The sequence below is a fragment of the Mya arenaria genome, chromosome 6, assembly GCF_026914265.1.
Source record: "Mya arenaria isolate MELC-2E11 chromosome 6, ASM2691426v1".
NCBI classification, from domain to species: domain Eukaryota; kingdom Metazoa; phylum Mollusca; class Bivalvia; order Myida; family Myidae; genus Mya; species Mya arenaria.
This window is the reverse complement of record NC_069127.1, coordinates 80465000-80490982: the sequence shown is the minus strand read 5'-3', so window position 1 is coordinate 80490982 and position 25983 is coordinate 80465000. Positions and strand designations below refer to the sequence as shown.

The window sequence follows — 25983 nt, the reverse complement described above, 5'->3', positions numbered from 1 at the left end:
AACGGATATCATGTAATGATAGACGACGATATAGCATATTGCCATGTGAAAATATGGACCGATTTTAACACTTAATCAGGAAAGCTGCAAGCAGATAATTAACACATAGTTACACATAGTGTCTTCTGCTTATACCAAAACACGTGATTGGACTGATTGCAAGTGTCTGCAGATAGGCTATAGAGTGATCAGCGTAGCGGAAAAAGCAGCTGGTCGCATCGGTCTCATGGTAACCAAGACACTTTTATGACCTATTGGACGTAGTTTTGAATGTGTGAATGACCCATGAATGTTTGTGTATTACAATTTCTACATCTCTTACTGACTTAGTCGTTTTGGACCGAAATTACAAACAAAATTAGAAAATTTCGGACCGATTTTTTTTACACTTTTTGAAACTGAAATCGGTCTGGCTTGTTCAAAATCGGTCCAGACCGGCAAATTGCCGGTTTTTAGAAGCCCTGGGATATATATCGTCAATTTATTTTGATAGTTGGTCTTGGTTAAGGTTAGGAATTTATCCCTTATAATTGCATGATGATCAACTAATAAAATAAATTGAAGATGTGAGTTTGATTTAGTATGTGTTTCTATTTGTTACCATAACATGTATTTGAGTGTAGGATGATATTCCCCCCCCCGGATGATTGCCCCCCCCCCCAGACATTAGCCCCTAGGACCATATCCCCCCCGGATGATAGCCATCCCAGACAATAGCCCCCCAGACAATAGCCCCCCTGCATATATATAAATGACTTAACATATATACACTCTTTTAAATTTGCATATTCATAAAACTCATAAAACATAAAAAAATGGCATTTAGTGGTCCTTTTCTGGTTCTCTATACAGACTTGTGAATCAAGTGTTCAGCGAACAAAACCTATAGTTACACTTCAAACAGTGCATACCCTGATAATACAGTCCGCCCGGTTAGCTCAGTCGGTAGAGCGTTTGACTGTTAATCGGACAACCCGGGTTCGATTCCCGGGCGGACCAGGTCACTTCTGTTGTGATTGGTTATGAAATCCTTTCTACGACCATTCGCACTGTACCACTGCCCCTGGCATATGCAGAAGCTGGCAGTTCCTTGCAGTAGTGAAGGCACCTGGTACTGGTTCACCGCCCAGGATAGGTGTGCGGTGGTTGAACTGTCACTCTGGGACCCTTCAATGTGCTCACGCCGGGACCCGGAGTATAAACTTCTAACACTACCCTGATAAGGCAGACTGGATTGCACTAAAACATCTTCAAAAGAAATAAAACATATAATGTCATTATCGCATTAAGGATTATCACCCTATTAAATAATTAAAGGTCAATGCAAATGATAATTAAAGGTGAGAACTTACTGATTAAAGATTATTAAAAAAGTGCTTAGTCAACAAATAACAGAGAAAACAATTAACTTTTAAAATAATAAATGTTTCATTGTAAAATCACATGCTTTTTCCGTTTATTTTTCACTATTCATGATTTTTTTTCATTGATTTATGCCTTTGGGTTGTTTCATTTTATAATAAAAATCATTGTTTTGCAAATTTGCTTAAATTAACTGGTTATAATATGCATTTTAATATTGGGGGGATATCGTCCGTTTTTTCACTAAGAAGGGGGGCTATCTTCCGGGAGGGCTATGGTCCTAGGGGCTAATGTCTGGGGGGGGGGGGGCAATCATCCGGGGGGGGATATTATCCGTACCTCCACGTATTTAAACATCTGTTGCACGAACAATATGGTACACATTGTTGTACTTGATTGGCGGCAAAAGACCACCATTAGAGAAAGGCTGCCAGACGATATATGCAAACTTATGGCCATTTGCTTTGTTAAAATGAAGCATATGATACTGACCTGTAATCTGCTGTATTCTATTCTCTTCAACTGCTTTGAATCGCCTTTTGGGTGGTGCATGTTTCAAGTATATGGTTTCATTTGTTTAAATATATTGACGAAATTTTTTCCTCAACAAAAAGCATTTCCTAAATCTTAAACAACGAATCCGATTCCAAATTCATTAAATAAAATCGTCTTAATTTGTAGCGATGCACGCCAGGTTTGTTTTGGCTGTCAATTGCAGCTGATAGAGGTGCCATTAATTTTCACTTCGCACATTTATTTTCCGTTATTATTTCATACATACACTTTTCTGAACAAAAACAAAATGCATATTTATAAAAAATATCTTAATAAAACATCAAAGAGAAAATGAAAACAAGCCGATAACATGTGTGTTACAATTAAAGGACAAAAATGCAAAACCTCGCGTAGTAATTTTTGTGTTATGAATTGCATTTTTATCGTTCGGAAAGTCTAGAGCGAATGTAAATATTTGAGAGTGCGCAAAACATTGCTTGAGTTTTAGATTGAGTTAAAGTAATTAAACGTCTAAATGCAATTATCTCGGAATCATAAAAAGTTTACATGGCACCTTATTGCACTAAAGGGCAATATATTTACCCAATTTTTCTGTTTCTAACATTGCTATTTACTGATCGCATCACAAGACTTAAATCACGGGGTTCAGTATATATGACAATACTTATAGACAGTCTATATAACACGCAGCGAGCTTGAAGTGCGGCGTATTTATATCTAGATCAAACTTAAAATCTTGGACTGCGCATCCGTAGGATATTAATTAACATGTAAGTAGATACTTTTGTCTCATAGATACAATAACTTGAAAATGATATAAAAAAGCACACTCAATCAATACAACAATGTTGCATAACTACATCTTTTTAATCCTAGAGTGCCACACGGATATTTATTTGCTCTTGCATATCTTCTGTATGGTGAATGTGCATGGTGAATGGTGATTTGTTTACAATTCTGTTCACAGGCAATACAAATCGAATTCAAAAAAAATCTTTTGATATCTCCATTTAAAAATTATGATTGCAAGAAATATCTTAACATATACAATAAAGATGTGCTGTGTTGTTATGCACCAGTCAATTGTAACCACGGCCCCCAGGTCCGGGGAATAGCGGGGACTTTGACTTCCCGTCCAGCCAACCCCGGCTAAAATCCCCACCCTGCGGGAACGAACAGATGGTAAAATCCCCGCCAAATGCCCCCGCACCCCAGGGACCCTAGGTAAGGTCAATTCCCTGCTATATTTAAAGCGAAGACAAAGCCACCGCATTCACCCGGCACTGCGGGGCCACCTGAAAGGTAAAAACAAGGCCCATTCCCCGGCTATCCCCGGTAAACCTCCGGACCTGGGGGGGGGGCGTGGTTACAATTAGCTAGTGCATTACGAATGAGTGTGGGGCTCTAACCATTGATCCTGGATTATGAGCTATAAAAAGACTACAAGCTGAGCTATCTTGTCGACTTATATAAGTGTTATTGCAAACATTGTAATTCTAAAAATCGGGTTCAAAAGATATATAATCAAAATTGACTTTGATGGTATTATAGAGTTTTACAACGACTGAGGATGGAATATCCCTGTAACATTTGAGAAGCCTCAGACTGTGACTGATGTATGCAAATCATTTGTTGTTTATGAAGGTTCCGCTGTATTATCCTCGCGTATTGCGCATGTGCAGTAACGAGTTATGAGGTTTTCCGGGATCGGATCCCTAATGGCAAGGGAGTACCAAACCCCTGTGACATGAGGAGGACTTGGGACGGGGTCGGGCACCAGACGTCGGAAGGAGGCACACCAAGGAACCTATTTGGATTAGACTTCAAAAGCAATAACTACGTAATTATTTATTTGACTTTATTTATAGAAGTTTTTCGTAAAAATATTGCATTATTCATCGTTCTGTCACTCAAAATAAATGGACGTCAGTAAAACCTAAAAACTCTATTCAAGTACATGTATATTTATGTGGAAATCACATGGCATTGGTCTGTACAAATAATGAACCAGTCAATTGTAACCACGCCCCCCCCCCCCAGGTCCGGGGGTATACCGGGGATAGCCGGGGAAATGGGCCGTCTTTTTACCTTTCACGTGTCCCCGCAGTGCCGGGTGAATGCGGTGGTTTTGTCTTCGCGCAAAATATAGCGGGGACCTGGGGTGCGGGGACATTTTGCGGGGATTTTACCATTAGTTCGTCCCCGCATAGCGGGGATTTTACCCGGGGTTGGCTGGACCGAAAGTCAAAGTCCCCGCTATTCCCCGGACCGGGGGGGGGGGGCGTTTTTACGATTGACTGGTGCATAAGCTTGTCATGCTATCGGGAAATTTATGTCTTACTGAACCCTTTGTCAAAATCGACTGATCGACGACCAATTCAAACTGGGCTTTAAAATTCAACTTCACGCGATCTGAATTTCCCACAAAAGTTAAAGAGATTTTTTGATTCGATAAATTTTCGCGTAAACGTCAACTTGTCGACCCATGATTTAGCACGAAAGGTAGAAATTAAAACTAGTTTTTTGCAACTTTTCGCGCCAGATTATAGGTCCAACAAGTTGACATTTTGCACGATAAATTGTTCGGCGTCAGGTATCAATTTTAGCTGAATTGTTATACTTGTCGTTATAACATAAACGCCACAACTTCAAATTGAGCTTTTAATTTCAATTTGTCGCCGTTTAAAGTGACTCGCTCATGGTTTGTAAAATGCACTTTTTTATTACGAAATAAAGTGTCGCAAATCAGGAGTATCAAAAAAGCCAAAAGCTGTAACCCTTCAACAAATGTTGATATTTACTCAAATATGTCTTTGAAGACCACAATTTTCATTCGCGTTTTTAACGCGATTTAAAATTAATTACGGCTGTGGTTTTGCGTGATTGTTTGGTTGACATTATCACTTATTATCAATGTATCGTTAAGAGGTCAACATATCTTCCGCATTTCATAAAGTCCCGGTGGCCGTGTCGACTAGTCGGCAGTTTTCTTTTTTTTTTCTTGACTTTACCGGCGTGGGTTCGAACCCCACTTAAACCAAAATACTTTGTTATGCTATAACTGTATTTTTCTGCAATTTCAATATCATAGAGTAAAATAATAATAAAATAAGTGGTTTCAGATGCATTACAGGGAAATCTAATTTTTGGTCCTAAAACATGAGCGAGTCACTTTAATGTCCCATGAAAAGTTGAAAAATGAAATAAACATGTTTAAATGTCTGCATTTCGTGCTAAATTATGGGTGGACAAGTTAAGATTTGCGCTGTAATCTCCGAATCAAAAACTTTCCGTTGGAGATTTATACCACGACGAATTGAAATTTAAGGCTTAATTTTAAGTTGTCTTTTAAGTAAGTCGGCAAGGAGACGGTGAAAACTGTACAAACCTTAATAAACTGTCAATTACAGTCTATTTAGTATTCAAGTTGCCCAATGGGTTATGGGAACGTTAATGTAACACCACAAGGCAAAAGGTGGGATGGAAGAACCAAAACACAACATCTGCAAAAAGTCAAGTTATTGTATGCTTGTGGTTCAACCTTGTACAAGCCTACATGTTTCATGCATTGTGATATTCTCGAATGTTTTAGCACTTGCAGGTCAATGATGTTGAAGGAGTTGTTCGGATACAAACCGTCTTCAATCGTCGGCAACCACGGTACTTTTTCCCGTTACACTTCGGCAACCACGGTACTTTTTCCCGTTACACTTCGGCAACCACGGTACTTTTTCCCGTTACACTTCGGCAACCACGGCAACCACGGTACTTTTTTCCGTTACAATTCGGCAACCACGGTACTTTATCCGTTTCACTTCATACACATACCGTTGGACAATTGACTGACAAAATCTCGTTTTAATGAATATGCATGAGGCAGGAGAGAAAACTCTTCTTCCAATGAATTCGCAAGTTACACTCAAATATTGTTCAATTACATCACAGTGTAAGTAGCCTCCGTGGCAGTGTGGTCTTGACAACTGCCATATATTATTGTACTGAGAAGGCGGACCCGGTTCAACACCGGCAATCGCCTGAAAGATTTTCAACCGTTAAGCATCTGGTACTTTGCGGAACCAATGAAACTGCCTCATTAATTATTCATGATTACGAGATTTTCTTAGCCGAATGCCCACGGTACACAACGAAGCATAGCGTAGTGTGCATCGGGGGTATCCGACGATGTAAAGCGTAGTGTGTATCGGGGGTATCCGACGATGTGAAGCGTAGTGTGCATCGGGGGTATCCGACGATGTGTAGCGTAGTGTGCATCGGGGGTATCCGACGATGTGGAGCGTAGTGTGCATCGGGGGTAACCGGCGATGTGTAGCGTAGTGTGCATCGGGGGTATCCGGCGATGTGTAGCGTAGTGTGTGTCGGGGGTATCCGACGATGTATAGCGTAGTGTGCGTCGGGGGTATCCGACGATGTATAGCGTAGTGTGCGTCGGGGGTATCCGACGATGTATAGCGTAGTGTGCGTCGGGGATATCCGACGATGTATAGCGTAGTGTGCGTCGGGGGTAACCGGCGATGTATAGCGTAGTGTGCGTCGGGGGTATCCGACGATGTATAGCGTAGTGTGCGTCGGGGGTATCCGACGATGTATAGCGTAGTGTGCATCGGCAGTATCCGACGATGTATAGCGTAGTGTGCATCGGGGATGCAAAGCGTAGTGTGTTTCGGGGGTATCCGACGATGTAAAGCGTAGTGTGTATCGGGGGTATCCGACGATGTATAGCGTAGTGTGTATCGGGGGTATCCGACGATGTATAGCGTAGTGTGTATCGGGGTATCGGGGGTATCCGACGATGACCGTCTTCGGAACGACGCTATATTATACCGATTACAACAGAATATTATACTCAATACGTTATAGATATAAATGAGGCAAACGGAATTTCAACAAAAAGTCTGATAAAAGATTAGAAATATATATAAATTGTTAAACTCCATATAGCTAACGATATTGAAAAATATTTAACCTCAAAACTCAAGGACAAATGAATGGTCACAGTTTTGATTTAAGGCCTTCCCGACCCACATTAAATTTTGTAATTTTAAAGAGCCTTAATTTACGATAGTTCAGATAAAGTTAATTTACGACAGTAGAATCCTTCATACTTTGTTTTGGGAATTTTTAACTGATTTTGCATTGACGATTTGAAATAAAATGAAAATGAGGTCTACTTTCACTTGAAATAACATGAAAATGCGGTCTACTTTCACTTGAAATAACTTGAAAATGAGGTTTACTTTCACATGAAATAACTTGAAAATGAGGTCTACTTTCACTTGAAATAACATGAAAATGCGGTCTACTTTCACTTGAAATAACTTGAAAATGAGGTCTACTTTCACTTGAAATAACATAAAAATGAGGTCTACTTTCACTTGAAATAACATGAAAATGAGGTCTACTTTCACTTGAAAAAACATGAAAATGCGGTCTACTTTCACTTGAAATAACATGGAAATGCGGTCTACTTTCACTTGAAATAACATGAAAATGCGGTATACTTTCACTTGAAATAATATGAAATGCGGTCTACTTTCACTTTTAAAGCTGCACTCTCACAATTTGAACGTTTTGACAACTTTTATTTTGTCTTAGAACGAGCCAATTTTTGCGAAAATCAATGGAAACCAGTTATATAAGACTGCTGACAAAATATTAGATCGCAGATTTTTATATTTAAGTTAAAAATTGATGTTTAATGCATTTTTCTTAAACCGTTAGTAAACATTAATTTTCGAACGGAAATATGAAAATCTACGATCTGAATATTTTGTCAGCAATAATATATCATTGGTTTGCAGATATTTACGCAAAAATTGCTCTTTCTAAGACAAAAAAATAAAAAAAGTTGTAAAAATGGTATATCTGTGAGAGTGCAGCTTTAATTAACAACGAGCTCGTACTTCCACCTTACATTGAACAAAGAATCTTGGCAATACAGTATCCATTCTTGAAAAAATGTATGAAATAAACACTGACAACACATACCTCAAGCAATATCAAATTCACGTATCGCTCCATCGTCAGAAGACGCACACCTCCATTTACTGTTAGCACCGAGGGTACTGGTGGTGTGGGTTGAGCAGGTATGAACAAGACATACATCACGCAAAGTCGCACACGATATGCCAGGATCGATCAGTTCACGATGGGTTGTATGCTATTTTGATTTGTAATAAATTAAAATGTAAAATGTCATTGTTGTTTGTTTTTTTTATTCTGTGTGTGTATCAGTGGAGGTAAATCCGGGCCATGCTTGAACTTTGTGCTTAAAGACGAGGTCAGTTGTAACTGTTTTGACTACTGAGTTTGCCACTGTTGTTTTCATAGTAATGCACCAGTCAATTGTAACCACGGCTCCCCCAGGTCCGGGGAATAGCGGGGACTTTGACTTTCGGTCCAGCCAAGCCCGGGTAAAAACCCCGCTCTGCGGAGACGAACTGCTGGTTAAATCCCCGCCAACTGCCCCCCCCCGCACCCCAGGGACCATAGGTAAGGACCATTCCCCGCTATATTTGGCGCGAAGACAAAACCACCGCATTTACCCGGCACTGCGGGGCCACCTGGAAGGTATAAATACGACCCATTTCCCCGGCTATCCCCGGTAAACCCCCGAACCTGGGGGGGGGGGGGGGGCGTGGTTACAATTGACTAGTGCATAATATTTTGTATGGGACTTTAAAAACCCAATCTGCAAGACTTGGTACTGTGTGTCAAGATTACCCACCCCTACGAAACACACACGCACGCACGCACGCACGCACGCACGCACGCACGCACGCACGCACACACACACACACACACACTGTACTTACTTAACATCCGGTTGCCAGGTCTGGAACGAGACCATCTGCAACAAGGACTCGGATGGAGATGGACGAACGAACGGAGAGGAGCTCGGGGACCCGGAATGCACGTGGACAATTGGCACCGAACCTTCCAAGGCTGCATCCTCGCATCCAGGTTAGTTCCGGTCGCGCTTGGTTGATATGGGTTATGATTATATCATTTGTACTGTGCCCGACACTCCTTCCTGCGTGGTCATCAAGAAAACGTGCACGTAGTAAAGTGAGATGAATGACTGTTCTCGGTTTCGTTAAACGAGCGCGATTGTTTCCTCAACAAGAAGGCGAAAGAGAGAACAAGTAGTACACTCACGAACACGTATAATAAAGCCCTCCATATTACAAATGTAGTTGCATGTATTAATATTACATAAAGGCAACTCTGAAGTAAAGCCATTGATAAATCTTTTGACCATTGGAGATAATAAGGTTTCTTTGACTGTTATATACATGTATATGCAAACTAAATAGATTACATATACATATTTGTATCGAAAACATTGATTCGATGACGTTTATCAGCATTACATCTGACATATAACCTATGATCATTGTAGGCATCTGTGAGCCCCTTGACAGCCCGATCTGTGCGGACAAGAACGCGTTCCTTGACTGTGATCATCAGGGATTCGAGTGTGACGCCATCAGACAACAAGGTGCTTTGTTTAATGATCTATAATTGGATTTCACAACGTTTGAATGGAAACATGCAAACGAATGCCTGCTCATTATTTCTGTACATCCAATCACCAACTTCACAATTGATATTCCCTGCATTTCAGATGTATTTAACATTAGCATAGCGTTCGCTCCGGGAACCCATGTTCCGGGTCAGAAGACGACTTACATGTGCCAAGCGTTTGACTTACCAGAATCGGCGACCTCTGGTGCCAATCACCTCATAGCGGCCATCCCGAACATCGTCAACCCGACTGTGGCCCATCACATGATCATCAGGGGATGTAGCCCGGATGGTGCGTATCATTGCACAAGATTTTATACTTCTACTTCTGATTTTGTTTCTGCTTTTGCTTCTGCTACTGCTTTTCCTTCTTCTACTTCTGATTTTGCTGCTGCTCCAGCAACTGCTTAACTGCTTCTGCTGCTACTGCTACTTCTTCTGTTTTTGTTACAACTATTATTACTTCTACTAATACTAATACTGCTGCTGCTACTAGTACTACTACCACCACCACCACTACCATCATTACTACCACCACCACCACCACCGCCACTGCTGCTGCTACTGCTAAGACTACTGCTACTGCTACTGCTGCTGCCGCTGCCGCTGCCGCTGCCGCTACTACTACTACTACTACTACTACTACTACTACTACTACTACTACTACTACTACTACTGATACTACTCCTACTCCTGCTTCTGCTGCTGCTGCTGCTACTGATACTGCTACTGCTACTGCTACTGCTACTACTACTACTACTACTACTACTACTACTACTACTACTACTGATACTACTACTGCTGCTGCTAATACTAATGCTGCGACTGCTGCTGCTGCTGCGACTACTGCTGCTACTATCACTACTTCTACTACGACTACTGCTGCTGCTGTCATTGCTACTGCTACTACGACTACGACTACTATCAATACTATAGAGAAGTATCATACCAAAGGAGATATCAGTTTTAAGTACGATCGAAGATAGAAGAAGGCACCGGCTACATAGAAAACATAGTTCTAGTAACCGTAAACGTTCTGTATCATGAATGTTCTCTTACTTAATTAAATATTTTATCTCACATGTCCAGCCCGAACCACGGACAAACACAAGGCTGCCCCTTACCAGTGCTTCATGGGCGACCAGCTCGGATGTGAGGACATTATAGCCATCTGGGCTGTTGGCTCCCTTGGGCTCTGCCTGCCCGACGAAATCGGATTCGCTGTCGGCATTGGCGGGTATACACAGGTCCTGTTTGAGGTGAGTTATGGCTGTTTCAAATCACTTCGTCGGTACCCTATCGTTCACATAACACAGGAATAACGCCTTGCTGTCTATGTACCATGTAACGTATTTCCACGTTCATTTTTTATTACAGATTCACTGGGACAACCAGCTGCTATTTGACAGCTACGTAGACAATTCCGGGTTCATATTGTCCCTGACTCCTAACAAACGGCCGAACAATGCGGGCATCTTCACGATTGGTCAGAACGTCCTCCAACTTCCGCCCCGAAATCCCGCATACACAGCTACAGGGCATTGTTCCGGTGCATGCGCAGAACGGATCTATGAAGAGAACTACAATGAATTTAAGATTGCGGGGGCGTTTAACCATATGCATCTCTTAGGTACTAAATGTTAAGCACTTGGTAAATAATGAAGACATAATTGTCATACAGAGATTATTTTTTATTTGAATACAAACCATGCCCTACTTAAAGTAAATCCAAGTTAGAGCTATCAAGCCGAAGCCCAAATCCAGTACGACATTGGATGTACGGACAAAAACATTAATGTATTGTTTCTACGGGTGCAGGCGCGGCCATTTTGTCGCAGGTGTATGACCCGGCGACCGGTACCCTAACCGACCTTGCCCGGGATCCAACATACGACTTCAACGCGCCGATCTTCTACATGTACGTACCGACATTTTGATTCAGTTATTCAATTCTAGTATCGTTCCAAATGTGTTTATGACGTTAAAATTTTGTTACAAAGGGAGATCAAATTAAACAAAAACATATACTTTTGGCGATTCAACTTTTACGTTGTATCAAAATGACACTAACTATAATTATTTAAAATGAATGACTAAGAATGGACATCATTCATGTATTAATTACCAAAACTACTGCTGCAAGGTTTGTTTTTCTATTTATGGAATACACTAGAAAGGGTGCGAAAAGAACGTGTATTCTTCTGCTTCTGTGTACAAGTTAAAGAACTTGTATTCTTTTGCTTCTGTGTACAAGTTAAAGAACGTGTATTCTTCTGCTTCTGTGTACACGTTAAAGAACGTGTATTATTCTGCTTCTATGTACAAGTCAAAGAACGTGTATTATTCTGCTTCTGTATACAAGTTAAAGAACTTGTATTCTTCTGCTTCTGTGTACAAGTTAAAGAACGTGTATTCTTCTGCTTCTGTGTACACGTTAAAGAACGTGTATTGTTCTGCTTCTGTGTACAAGTTAAAGAACGTGTATTCTTCTGCTTCTGTGTACAAGTTAAAGAACGTGTATTCTTCTGCTTCTGTGTACACGTTAAAGAACGTGTATTCTTCTGCTTCTGTGTACACGTTAAAGAACGTGTATTATTCTGCTTCTATATACAAGTTAAAGAACGTGTATTATTCTGCTTCTGTGTACAAGTTAAAGAACGTGTATTCTTCTGCTTCTGTGTACACGTTAAAGAACGTGTATTATTCTGCTTCTGTGTACACGTTAAAGAACGTGTATTATTCTGCTTCTGTGTACAAGTTAAAGAACGTGTATTCTTCTGCTTCTGTGTACACGTTAAAGAACGTGTATTCTTCTGCTTCTGTGTACACGTTAAAGAACGTGTATTATTCTGCTTCTGTGTACACGTTAAAGAACGTGTATTATTCTGCTTCTGTGTACACGTTAAAGAACGTGTATTATTCTGCTTCTGTGTACACGTTAAAGAACGTGTATTATTCTGCTTCTGTGTACACGTTAAAGAACGTGTATTATTCTGCTTCTGTGTACACGTTAAAGAACGTGTATTATTCTGCTTCTGTGTACACGTTAAAGAACGTGTATTATTCTGCTTCTGTGTACACGTTAAAGAACGTGTATTATTCTGCTTCTATATACAAGTTAAAGAACGTGTATTATTCTGCTTCTGTGTACACGTTAAAGAACGTGTATTATTCTGCTTCTGTGTACACGTTAAAGAACGTGTATTATTCTGCTTCTATATACAAGTTAAATAACGTGTATTATTCTGCTTCTGTGTACACGTTAAAGAACGTGTATTCGTCTGCTTCTGTGTACACGTTAAAGAACGTGTATTATTCTGCTTCTGTGTACACGTTAAAGAACGTGTATTATTCTGCTTCTATATACAAGTTAAAGAACGTGTATTATTCTGCTTCTGTGTACACGTTAAAGAACGTGTATTATTCTGCTTCTGTGTACACGTTAAAGAACGTGTATTATTCTGCTTCTGTGTACACGTTAAAGAACGTGTATTCTTTAACCCTAACCCTATATTCTTCTGCTTCTATGTGCAGGTTAAAGTACATGTACTTGTGTTCTTCTGCTTCTGTGTTAAAGAACGTTGTCCTTTTACACGTGTCGATATAACGGCACTTCCGTAGGTAAATGTGATACAATATAAACACTGTCCACTAGTTTACTCTGTGTAACGTGGAACGCACATTTTGCACATTACAATAGTAAATCGTACACTTACTATGCCAACGAAGCATCCAGGTCAAAAAGTAGTCCATGCGTACACGAACATTGGCATTTTACAAACTCTCTTTTTCCACATGTAAACGTCCGCGTTAATAACTAATCTATAAACATGTACAAGTATGCAAGCTGTTGGCCACTGCGGATCCAGTAGGGTTACACATCTGAACATCATGCTTCTGATCACTCACGGATCACAAGCTTCTGACCAATCGCTGATCCAGGAGGGTGCGTATCCGGCACAAACTGCTGACCCATGGCGAATCCAGGAGAGAGATACAACGCTTTCTGCTGACTACTGGTGAAACTAGGAGGGGGGATGTGTCCGGCACATGGCCTTGGCCACTGACAAATCCAGGAGGGATGCACATAAGACAGATGACCTCTGACGAAACTAGTAGGGATGCGCATACGGCATATGATACTGAGCGATGGCGAAACCAGTAGGGGTGCGCATCGGTTAAATGGTCCTGGTTACAGGCAAATTCAGGAAGGGTGCCCAACCTACACATGCTGCTGACCACTAGCGACACCAGGAGGGGTTTACACCCGCCAAATACTGCTGGCCACTGGCGAATCCAAGAGGGATACACATACGACAGAAAACCACTGGCGAAACTATTAGGGATGTGCATACGGCACATAGTTCTGACCACTGGAAAACAGGAAGGGTGCACATCCGGCAAATACTGCTGGGTACTGGCAAAATTGGTAGGGGTGCGCATCCGACAAATACTGCTGGCCCCTGGCGAAATCGGTAGGGGTGCGCATCCGGCACATGCTGCTTAACACTAACGGATCGAATAAGGGTGCTCATCTTACACATGCTTTTGACCACTGGCAAATACTGCTGGCCACTGGCGAAATCGGTACGGGTGTACATCCGTCACATACTGCTGGTCAATGGCGAAATCAGTAGGGGTGCGCATCCGGCACATGCTGCTGGCCACTGCGGATCCAGGAGGGGTTTGCATCTGGCAAATCCTTTCAAAACGTTTCCAAATAGAATTTGGATTCCAATTAATGAATTTGATTGCAAACAAAAGATATTAATTAAAGTATTAAGCCATCTAATTCATGAGATATGATAGGGTTTGTTTATGCTTCGCAACACATATGTTTCAGATTTGATCCAGTGACGGTACGTCGAGGTCACGAGCTAAACGTCACATGCACGTATAACACTATGTCTAAAACGGAAATGACGTATTCCGGAGAATCAACCAATGACGAGATGTGTTACAGTTTCCTGCTGTACTATCCCAAGGAAGCACTGACCGCTAGTAAATAAGCTTGTTTGAGTAAAAAATGAACTCATGTTACGTCATTACGTTCTCCAATTTCTCGAAATAGCTGTTAAAAAGTGCGTCATTTTATTGCATCAACTTGATTCTACAAAAACATCCTCTCTATTATTACGATTACATCAATGGATGATTCAGTCTTGAACTATGATTATACCATACTGCATGTATACATGTTATGATTTATAATTCCAGTAACCTTAATTTGTAATTGCAGCTCAGTGTATACAGACCGGTAAACATGACAACTGTGTAGCCATTGACTGGTATTTTCATTTTATTTCAAAACCTTTGATTTAACTATGTAGAATACTATTCCTATAAGCAGCATGTTTGTATTCGTAATATTAAATACTCATTGAGTTAACTGTCATTAACAGGGTGATGAATCACGTAACTTAAAAAGGGGTCCGCACACGGGTCACAACCGATGTGAACAAACAAGTCAGTGACGTTAGTTTCAAAATATTTTTTGACAGGAAAGATATAAAAAATATTGCTAATTTCATTATTTCGGATCGCTTGTATTTGAATCATGCAATCCTTGGCCAAAATTTCAACTTGAGGGAATTTTGTAGAACGATGCAACGCTATTTTGGCCAATGATTGCATCATTAAAATAAAAGCAAATCTAAAATATAACACACGTTTGGAAGCAGAAAAATAACATAGTCCTTTATAAGCGAATACATATTTTCATATCTTTTCTGTCAAAAAAGGTATTTAGAGATTAATGTCACTTACTTGCTTACATCGGTTGTGACAATGGTGACCCATGTGAGAACCCCTTTGAAGTCACCACTATCCAGGTATTATCGCTGACCCCTTTCCATGTATTATCGCTGACCCCTATACGGGTATTATCGCTGACCCATATCAGGGCATTATCGCTGACCCCTATACAGGTATTATCGCTGACCCCCGTTCAGGGCATTATCGCTGACCCTGACCCGGGTATTATCGCTGACCCATATCCGGGCATTATCGCTGACCCCTATCCAGGTATTATCGCTGACCCCCATTCCGGGCATTATCGCTGACCCCCATCCGGGTATTATCGCTGACCCCCATTCCGAGCATTATCGCTGACCCCCATCCGGGTATTATCGCTGACCCATATCCGGGCATTATCGCTGACCCCATCCGGGTATTATCGCTGACCCATATCCGGGCATTATCGCTGACCATCCGGGTATTATCGCTGACCCCCATTCCGGGCATTATCGCTGACCCATATCCGGGCATTATCGCTGACCCCCATCCGGGTATTATCGCTGACCCATATCCGGGCATTATCGCTGACCCCCATTCCGGGCATTATCGCTGACCCCCATCCGGGTATTATCGCTGACCCCCATTCCGGGCATTATCGCTGACCCTTATCCAGGTATCATTTGTGTACTCGTTACGTATTTGTATGAAGTTAAGCTGCATCCATATGTAAAAAAAATTGGTTATCAACAGTTTATGGGCCTTCCACAGTGCACAAGTGGGTGGGGAAGGCAAAAAAAAACACATTTCAAAAGTTTATGTTTAATTACGTTCCGAGGAACATGCAATCTTTTTATGGAGTAAAAAACACATATTTTGTGACATGTTTTGGTGTAATATGGAGTTGACCAATAATTGGAAAAGACAATTTTATCAGATTTTAGACCAAAAAGCATAAGCATTTTTTTCGGAAAAGTCTGTCAACAATATTACTATGATCAATATGCCTACTTGGACTACTAAATTAGCAATGTCTTGAGAGTTTTTGATGATATTTTTTTCAAACAAGAAATATATTTTTGTTCAATAAAATAATAAAAAAAAACTAGTGGATTCAATTCATTTACTGGTTTCAAAACGGAAAATATCGTTCTTAAAATAGCTGCAATCACCACAAATCCCCAATACATTGTTACCAATTGCAATACATTTGGTAGTACTGACTATTTTGACACCAAACATATCCATTTGGTATAAAAACATTTCCAGAAATATGCAAATGATTAGTAATCTGATAAAATATTCCTTTGAAAAAGTTGCTGATCAACAAGTACCGCTACAAATGTCGCAACGGAGATGTGTATTTTGCCTGCAAAATATTGAACCTCAAAACTTTTTTTAAACAATTTGTGTCTTTCAAACGACTTTTGCACCGTGGAAGGCCCTTAAGGCTTGTTTTAATGATTAGATTGGTTAATAGCATTTTTTGGATAAAGACAGAAAATTTAATCAACCAAACCAAAAGGTTAACCAGGCTGAAGAAGTCTACTGATGTTAGCACAGCCGAATTATAATGCTTATTACTAATTTCAAATTAGTAATTTGTGATAAATTGATAAAATTTACGCATTAACTTACAGCCAGCAGGAATCGACGGCATTCGGTGCGCGTGTCTGGAACGCCTGCAGCCTTTCTGAATGCAAGGAGACTTGTAAGACTGTTGCCATGGAGGCGGACAAAAGCCCCTGTTTCTCAGGTATGGTTGCTGTATGTGCCAATGTTGGAGACTTGTTGTGAGGTTTTGGTTGTTGTATGTGCCAATGTGTGAGACTGTTTATCAGGTATGGTTGCTGTATGTGCCAATGTGGGAGACTGGCTGTGCGAATGCGGGAGACTGTTTGTCAGGTATGGTTGCTGTTATTGCTAATGTGTGAGACTGGTTGTGCCAATGTGGGAGACTGTTTGTGCCAATGTGGGAGACTGTTTGTCAGGTATGGTTGCTGTTTGTGCCAATGTGGGAGACTGTTTGTCAGGTATGGTTGCTGTTTGTGCCAATGTGGGAGACTGGTTGTGCCAATGTGGAAGACTGTTTGTCAGGTATGGTTGCTGTTTGTGCCAGTGTGGAAGACTGGTTGTGCGAATGTGTGAGACTGTTTGTCAGGTATGGTTGCTGTTTGTGCCATTGTGGGAGACTGGTTGTGCGAATGTGTGAGACTGTTTGTCAGGTATGGTTGCTGTTTGTGCTAATGTGGGAGACTGGTTGTGCCAATGTGGGAGATCGGTTGTCAGGTATGGTTGCTGTTTGTGCTAAAGTGGGAGACAGGTTGTGCCAATGTGGGATATCGGTTGTCAGGTATGGTTGCTGTATGTGCCAATGTGGGAGACTGGTTATGCCAATGTGGGAGACTGGTTGTGCCAATGTTAGAGACTGGTAGTGCCAATGTTGGAGATTGGTTGCGCAAATGTGGGAGATTGGTTGTCAGGTATGGTTGCTGTAAATATCAATGTGGGAGATTAGTTGTTCTTTTGTAACTATTGAAAACAGTGTATACATAGTTTTCACTATTAAATGCATACGTTCAATGATCATCATAACGGCACAATTCATGGGGCCCCAATTAATTGACAAATTAAAGAATTCTGGAAAACAACTCATAGGGCTTTTAAATGAAAATCAGTGATTGCAAAAATACAGCTTATCATAAGGGCAATCTTTTCTCTTGTAGCAACATATGAATTGTCTTTAAAGGCCTAGTTTAAGCCTCCTATAAGTGACCCCCTCCAAATCGGTGTATAGTACACAACCTGTGTGTATTGATCTTAATCTAATTGCTGGTGCCTTCTTATCAGATCTCCAATCTGAGTATCCTGCTGTGCAGTTTTGGAGGTTTCAGTATAATATTGGACCCTAAATGGCCCTAAACCAATATACAGGAAATTGGCCCCTACTGTGACAGCAGTGCAATTAGCAGAAGATGCACAGCAGGGGATTATCATGCCAAACATTCCTTAAACTAGGCCTTTAACGTATTCAAAGCACGGATGCCCTAGTCAGTTATAGAACTATAGTGGTGTTCTATGTCACATTTTTATGACGAGATTTACCCGGTATCGCCATTTTACCGAATGGAACAAATAAGTTCCATATAAACGCCATTACAGAGGGGGTAAAATCACCGTCGGTGGCGAATTTGCCCCCTGTCAGGAGGGGGATTTTCCCCCCGTTTATATATAAATAAATAAATATACACGCAAAACGTTTTTCCCCGGTGGTATTCGACTAAGGTATGAGTTTACTGTAAGTTTTTGATAATTGAACACTTTCATAAACATTATTTGTTACAAATACAAAACAATTTATTTTATGTGCATTTTGTCGAAATTTCTCCCCCCAACGTTTCTGCAAAAGAACTGCTATGCTTTAATGTCATGTATATTTCTGAAAATATTTTTTTCCGTAAGCTTTTTGACATTTTTTTGAAACTTATATGGGTATCAAAATAAATGTCTAAAATGCAATAAGAACTTCATTTAGCAGTTCATTTAAAGTTAGATTTTCCAAACGGTTAGAGCACAAACATGTGTTATTTGGTTTTATGACATTCTAACAATATTTTAGAGGATATTCGCATTTTGTATTAGTTGCAGCCTGATTTAGATTTGAAAAATACTATGTTAGTGATAGGTGAAGCGAACACTAACTGCATGGTTTATCTAAAACTGGCATGTTAGTAATTTGTGAAGCACACACTAACTACATGGTTTACCTGTAACAGACATGTTAGTGGTTTAACTATGATGTGTATCTCCCTTTTACTGCATTTCAGGTTCTGGAAGGCAGACCGCACTAGAGTACGCATCTTCAATGAAAGATGCTAACACCAAATCTCCCATCCTGGAGTTCTATATGCGGTTGGACAGCTGTAGGTCAGAGATCGAGAGGAACAAATGCCCTTTTGGAGGGGGCCAGATTGACGCCAACGTCGCCAAGTCTACTTATGTGACGTCTGCAGCGGTTTTTCTGACGGCCGTTGTTGCGCACTACATTTAAAACTGTTTCAACTGTCCAATTAACAAATTACAATAACCATTAAATTAGTTTCTGTGGCACATTATTGAAAATATAGAACTAGAACGGGGCATGTTTTGTCGAACAATTGTTAATAACCAATGATTTATCAACAGCTGTTAGGTGTGAATACTCTCCAAAGAGGAACACACATCATTTTTACCTAATGCACATATCTTTATAGTAAACCCATCGGCTGCAGAAATATTTAAATACTATCCACATACTACTTTCAATACTGTTTTAAAACTGGGGGGTTTCTTTAGGTCGAAAAGAGTTAAATACATTTTACATTATTAAGAAAAAAATGAAGAGGGTGTAAACCTCGAATTCGGCCGTGCATTTTTACAAGTAATTAGTATTCGACCAAGTCAATGTTTATGTGTTTTAATGCATCTGAATGCAAATTAAGATACTCATACAAACGTTGTAATTGGATATATATAATTGTCATAACGTTTCAATTATGTACAGGGATACTGTACCAGACTTACTCGTAATATATAAAAAAATCGCGTGACAATTCGTATTGTATAGAACTATATAAGTAATAAAAGATACAAAACATGATTTCCTATTTCAAGCATCAAGCTGGCAGTGTTCAGCTAGCTTTTATTTCGACACGGTTCATCTGTATGAACCTCGAGTACGATATTGCCCATCAGTTGCACCGAGATTTGAAACCATCAAAGCCCAGACTATTGCAATAAAGGAAACACGAGAAGGCACCGACTACGCTTTATATTTATAAAACAACCCCACACTTTCCGAACTGTTCACCATCAAGCATGTCAATGGTGGTTAAATGGAACCTAAGGTGTAATTTCCGCTTTAAAGATGCTGAATGCTTCAAAAGATTAAGATAGATAGATATATTTTATCACAGACCTGTGTTACAAAATTATTCCTACGATAAATGTACTAAGGCCAAATAAAAAATAGGGCTGTTTCAGGTTACCCGACCGACCCTATTTTTTCCCGCCGACCCTAACCTATTTTTCCCTGAAAAAAATATGTTTTGGGTTCGAAAAGCATTTGTTACGAGATGTATGTACGTAAAGTTTAGACAATATTAGAATTGGATTTCTGAATGTATTTACCGTACTTCACCTTAGAGTACGGACACCTTTAGTCAACGAGTCTCTTTACAGTACAGGGGTAATACATAAGCAATGTCAAAATAGTAAAAATGCATCAATGGACGCTCATCATTGTAGCTAGCTGTCTAATGTGATCTCAAAACCCCACAGACTTCAAACACTTAATAAAATCTCAAATACTACTTTCTCTAAGCCTTAATAATTTCAACATCTCTCTCTGTGCCACTTGCAGATAAAAACCTATGGCGCCAAACAAGAGGTCCAGACCAGAAGCCGTTCATCGTATAACTTTAAGAGTTACAATGACTGCTTCCTAGCCACAATAAATTAATAGTAGAAACTTTCCTCACCTAAACCATGGCCAGCTTTATCTCTAGATAAAATCCTACAACACCAAACAAAAGGTACAGACCAGACGCATATCAGTACATGTATATACGAGAGAAAGTTGATGCAAGACATCTGAATGTCGCCGGAAAACTTTGCATACATTTTAATCACGTAATCACGTGCTTCAATGTCGAGGTTTTTAATTAAAATTAAAATTACATTTTTAATGTACAGACTAAGTCACTTGAGACACAGTAAGAGTTACCTGCATAATACCTTCTTTGTGTATGTTACCTATACGCATTCGCCAATCTAATCTGCTGTACTATAACTATATGTGTTCTGCGTTTTATATCAAGGACCAGAAATTGATTATTATTGAAAATAGCCAATATTACAGACACCAAAGCATTGTCCGATATATAGCATTACAATATGTAACATAAACAAATAGTTTTTAAAACAAATTCAACCGTTTATCAAGGCAATTAAAAGTAGTTTATTGTACTCTTTTATTAACAACGTCTCCTACCATATAAGCAAAATGAAAAAATAAGTAAAAATAGAGTCGCCGCCTTCTGGCTGGCGACTAATAAGTTCAATAGTTTCAGCGACTGTTTCCTTGATATATAAGGGTAGGAACCATAGGCGGGTCCAGGGGGGGGGGGCGGACCCGGCGCGCGTCCCCCCCCCTAAAATTTTCCAAGTATATGTATAAATTATTAATATCGTTCCATCATTGTAGATAGCTTTTAAGGTTATGATTTGCTCCACACAAAAAATAGATCTCGATTTACCGTGGTTGTATCGAACATCTATTTGGCCACATTGGACTCTTACGAAACATAATTGGTCCGAGACGTTGTGGAACGCTCTTATCGATTAAATTATCTATTATGACGAGTTCAGTAGAATGTGTTAGCGTTTGGCTATCATCCGTTTTTACGGCTATACGCAGGAAGTAAAACGCCGTTCAATCGGACACATGCGTCTGTTTCACTTTTCGGATCGTTCGTCATAATGACTAAATACAATGTACAGAATAGCACCCAGCAGACTACGTTCTGTGCAAACATTTTTTTTTATTTGTCTTCACATTTTTATGACTTTAGAAGTATTTTAAAGTTTATTACTATAAGCGACTGGCTTATGCTTAACAAATCTGTTCGAAAGATTGATATGGCGGGAGTGTCAAACAGCTTTGAATCATATCAGACGCCTAGTAGCTTGTCATCTTATATGGATCCAAGCTGTTTCCATATTAATTATATCATCAGCCGGAAAGGAGTTAATATTTCACCTTCTCTGAATATATTCGCAGAAGTCAGTATAAAGCGACTTAAAACAATAAACTAGAAATGAATGGCAGTAAATTTAGAATAAGATCAGACGCTGCTTTGGATGTACGGCATATGCTCTGACTCTGCACTGTTAACAACTCAAAATAACCACATGCCGTCAACATTGATAAGTTAAGACCCTGCTCAGATCAGACGACACGTAACGTAGAATACTTAATCGGACAAAAACATTGTCCTACTGTAGTGCAATGCTAACATCATCATCATCATCCTCATTAATCGCCAAGTAAGATATCAATTTTACCGAGTGCAAAAGTCAGAGGTGTCTTTAGATCATAAGACATAAATAAAAGTCTCCACGACAGTTCATGCAAATCTATGTGGATTGCTTGAATTAATGCATTAAATAAAACTTGACATGAGGAGAGTTTCAAACTACCCTTAACATATTTGCCGAGCGTCTAAAACTTTACAAAACAGGACTTTTAAAATTTAAACTTTATAAATATAGCGTACATCTGGATCTACAACCTTTTATAATTATTTAAATGAATATAAGATTTCTAAATGATTTAATAACAAGTGCGTTTTCTTATTTACCGACTGCCACCGCCCAGACTTACTTTGTGAGAGGTAGCATCGTTAAAAACTCAATCGACCGTACGGAGAAATTGCTAAAATTACCTTGCGAGCTTTTAATTCACTTTCTGCTCACCGGTCAAATTATTTTGCCGAGGTGTTCCAAATAGTAAAGAATATGGCTGATCCTCCAAGTCCAAAGCGCGGAAAATTTCAAATAAGAGGGCAAAGAACAGTTACCAGTTTTTTTCACAAGGAGGACTCCGGATTCTGAACAAAAACATGTAATCTAGTAATTTACAGTGTAATATAATAGACGTTCTCGAATTCATATTTGGGCGAAACTATTGTTCTATATATAGCATTTGCATAACGCATTTCGCAAGAAGCATTGAGCCCCGGCGTTCCATAGTAAACACATGCAATAGTTTAAGAGCTTGAGGCCGTCGCGAAGGAGTCCGACCCCCTGAATTACCATGAAAACACATGGGGGCCATAGCGGCTAACAGAAGTCAATTTCAGAAGTTACGCCCCCCCCCCCCCCCCCCCCCACCCCTAACTGAGAAACCTGGACCCGCCACTGGGAACTGCCCTTACTTGAACGCTTGCTTTAATTGTCTCTCAGGACACCGCAAAGGCCCCATCGCTTTTACACCTACGCCACGGTTCATCGCATAACTCCGGAGGTGAACATTTTATTTATTGGGCTCGGTAATTTTTGGCTGTAGTTTTGGAATATATTGTATCTGGTTACAATATGTAATACAATAAATTTTCTATATACACTAGGCTGTTGTATTTCGTTCGCTGCGTGAATCCGCTCGTGTTTGCGCTTACGGTGCCGGTCACTGTATCGTTTCTGTGTTCCCTCTACATGTGTATATGTGTTTGAGTTTATGGTTATTGTTTAAGTCAGCTAGTTTTGTTCAATATAATTTAATTTGTTTATAGTTGTAAGGTAAGCCTGCCCTATAAATTGTCAATTGTAATGAAACGTAAGGCGCTGAAGGAATTCGTGATGGCCGTGATTTTTATTGATTTTTTTTTATTTCTTGAGTATCGTTGTATATTTGAGTTCGTGCGCCCGAAGTTGGCACGGATCATTAACAAAGGTTATTTATTTTTCTCTACCTGTCAACAATGGATCTTAACTCAGCATTAAAGATTAATCCATCCGATACTTCATTTACATGCGCTCAATATGCCATTTGCCCGGAATATAATAATTGTTTTCATTTTATCAGATTCATTTTATTATCATTTTATCAACACCCCCGAGAAAGTATCATTATAAAAGGTTGTAGATCCAGATGTACGCTGTATTTATAAAGTTTAAATTTTAAAAGTCCTGTTTTGTAAAGTTTTAGACGCTCGGCAAATATGTTATGGGTAGTTTGAAACTCTCCTCATGTCAATTTTTATTTAATGCATTAATTCAAGCAATCCACATAGATTTGCATGAACTGTCGTGGAGACTTTTATTTATGTCTTATGATCTAAAGACACCTCTGACTTTTGCACTCGGTAAAATTGATATCTTACTTGGCGATTAATGATGATGATGATGATGATGTTAGCATTGCACTACAGTAGGACAATGTTTTTGTCCGATTAAGTATTCTACGTTACGTGTCGTCTGATCTGAGCAGGATCTTAACTTATCAATGTTGACGGCATGTGGTTATTTTGAGTTGTTAACAGTGCAGAGTCAGAGCATATGCCGTACATCCAAAGCAGCGTCTGATCTTATTCTAAATTTACTGCCATTCATTTCTAGTTTATTGTTTTAAGTCGCTTTATACTGACTTCTGCGAATATATTCAGAGAAGGTGAAATATTAACTCCTTTCCGGCTGATGATATAATTAATATGGAAACAGCTTGGATCCATATGAGATGACAAGCTACTAGGCGTCTGATATGATTCAAAGCTGTTTGACACTCCCGCCATATCAATCTTTCGAACAGATTTGTTTAGCATAAGCCAGTCGCTTATAGTAATAAACTTTAAAATACTTCTAAAGTCATAAAAATGTGAAGACAAATAAAAAAAATGTTTGCACAGAACGTAGTCTGCTGGGTGCTATTCTGTACATTGTATTTAGTCATTATGACGAACGATCCGAAAAGTGAAACAGACGCATGTGTCCGATTGAACGGCGTTTTACTTCCTGCGTATAGCCGTAAAAACGGATGATAGCCAAACGCTAACACATTCTACTGAACTCGTCATAATAGATAATTTAATCGATAAGAGCGTTCCACAACGTCTCGGACCAATTATGTTTCGTAAGAGTCCAATGTGGCCAAATAGATGTTCGATACAACCACGGTAAATCGAGATCTATCTTTTGTGTGGAGCAAATCATAACCTTAAAAGCTATCTACAATGATGGAACGATATTAATAATTTATACATATACTTGGAAAATTTTAGGGGGGGGGACGCGCGCCGGGTCCGCCCCCCCCCCCTGGACCCGCCTATGGTTCCTACCCTTATATATCAAGGAAACAGTCGCTGAAACTATTGAACTTATTAGTCGCCAGCCAGAAGGCGGCGACTCTATTTTTACTTATTTTTCATTTTGCTTATATGGTAGGAGACGTTGTTAATAAAAGAGTACAATAAACTACTTTTAATTGCCTTGATAAACGGTTGAATTTGTTTTAAAAACTATTTGTTTATGTTACATATTGTAATGCTATATATCGGACAATGCTTTGGTGTCTGTAATATTGGCTATTTTCAATAATAATCAATTTCTGGTCCTTGATATAAAACGCAGAACACATATAGTTATAGTACAGCAGATTAGATTGGCGAATGCGTATAGGTAACATACACAAAGAAGGTATTATGCAGGTAACTCTTACTGTGTCTCAAGTGACTTAGTCTGTACATTAAAAATGTAATTTTAATTTTAATTAAAGACCTCGACATTGAAGCACGTGATTACGTGATTAAAACGTATGCAAAGTTTTCCGGCGACATTCAGATGTCTTGCATCAACTTTCTCTCGTATATACATGTACTGATACGCGTCTGGTCTGTACCTTTTGTTTGGTGTTGTAGGATTTTATCTAGAGATAAAGCTGGCCATGGTTTAGGTGAGGAAAGTTTCTACTATTAATTTATTGTGGCTAGGAAGCAGTCATTGTAACTCGTAAAGTTATACGATGAACGGCTTCTGGTCTGGACCTCTTGTTTGGCGCCATAGGTTTTTATCTGCAAGTGGCACAGAGAGAGATGTTGAAATTATTAAGGCTTAGAGAAAGTAGTATTTGAGATTTTATTAAGTGTTTGAAGTCTGTGGGGTTTTGAGATCACATTAGACAGCTAGCTACAATGATGAGCGTTCATTGATGCATTTTTACTATTTTGACATTGCTTATGTATTACCCCTGTACTGTAAAGAGACTCGTTGACAGCCATTTAGCTAGACCCGTTA

The 25983-nt window shown here is 39.7% G+C and overlaps 1 protein-coding gene across 1 annotated transcript; it reads left to right on the top strand.

The window, feature by feature from the left end:
• The first annotated feature begins 2571 nt into the window (after positions 1–2571).
• On the top strand, positions 2572–19716 carry LOC128238909 (DBH-like monooxygenase protein 2 homolog). The gene is made up of 12 exons (XM_052955222.1): positions 2572–2648; positions 3523–3718; positions 8730–8859; positions 9299–9397; positions 9524–9715; positions 10513–10682; positions 10801–11053; positions 11242–11341; positions 14267–14424; positions 14663–14711; positions 16797–16912; positions 18984–19716. Coding segments are annotated over exons 1-12 (1689 nt in total). The 5' UTR covers positions 2572–2646; the 3' UTR covers positions 19208–19716.
• Positions 19717–25983: the final 6267 nt, after the last annotated feature.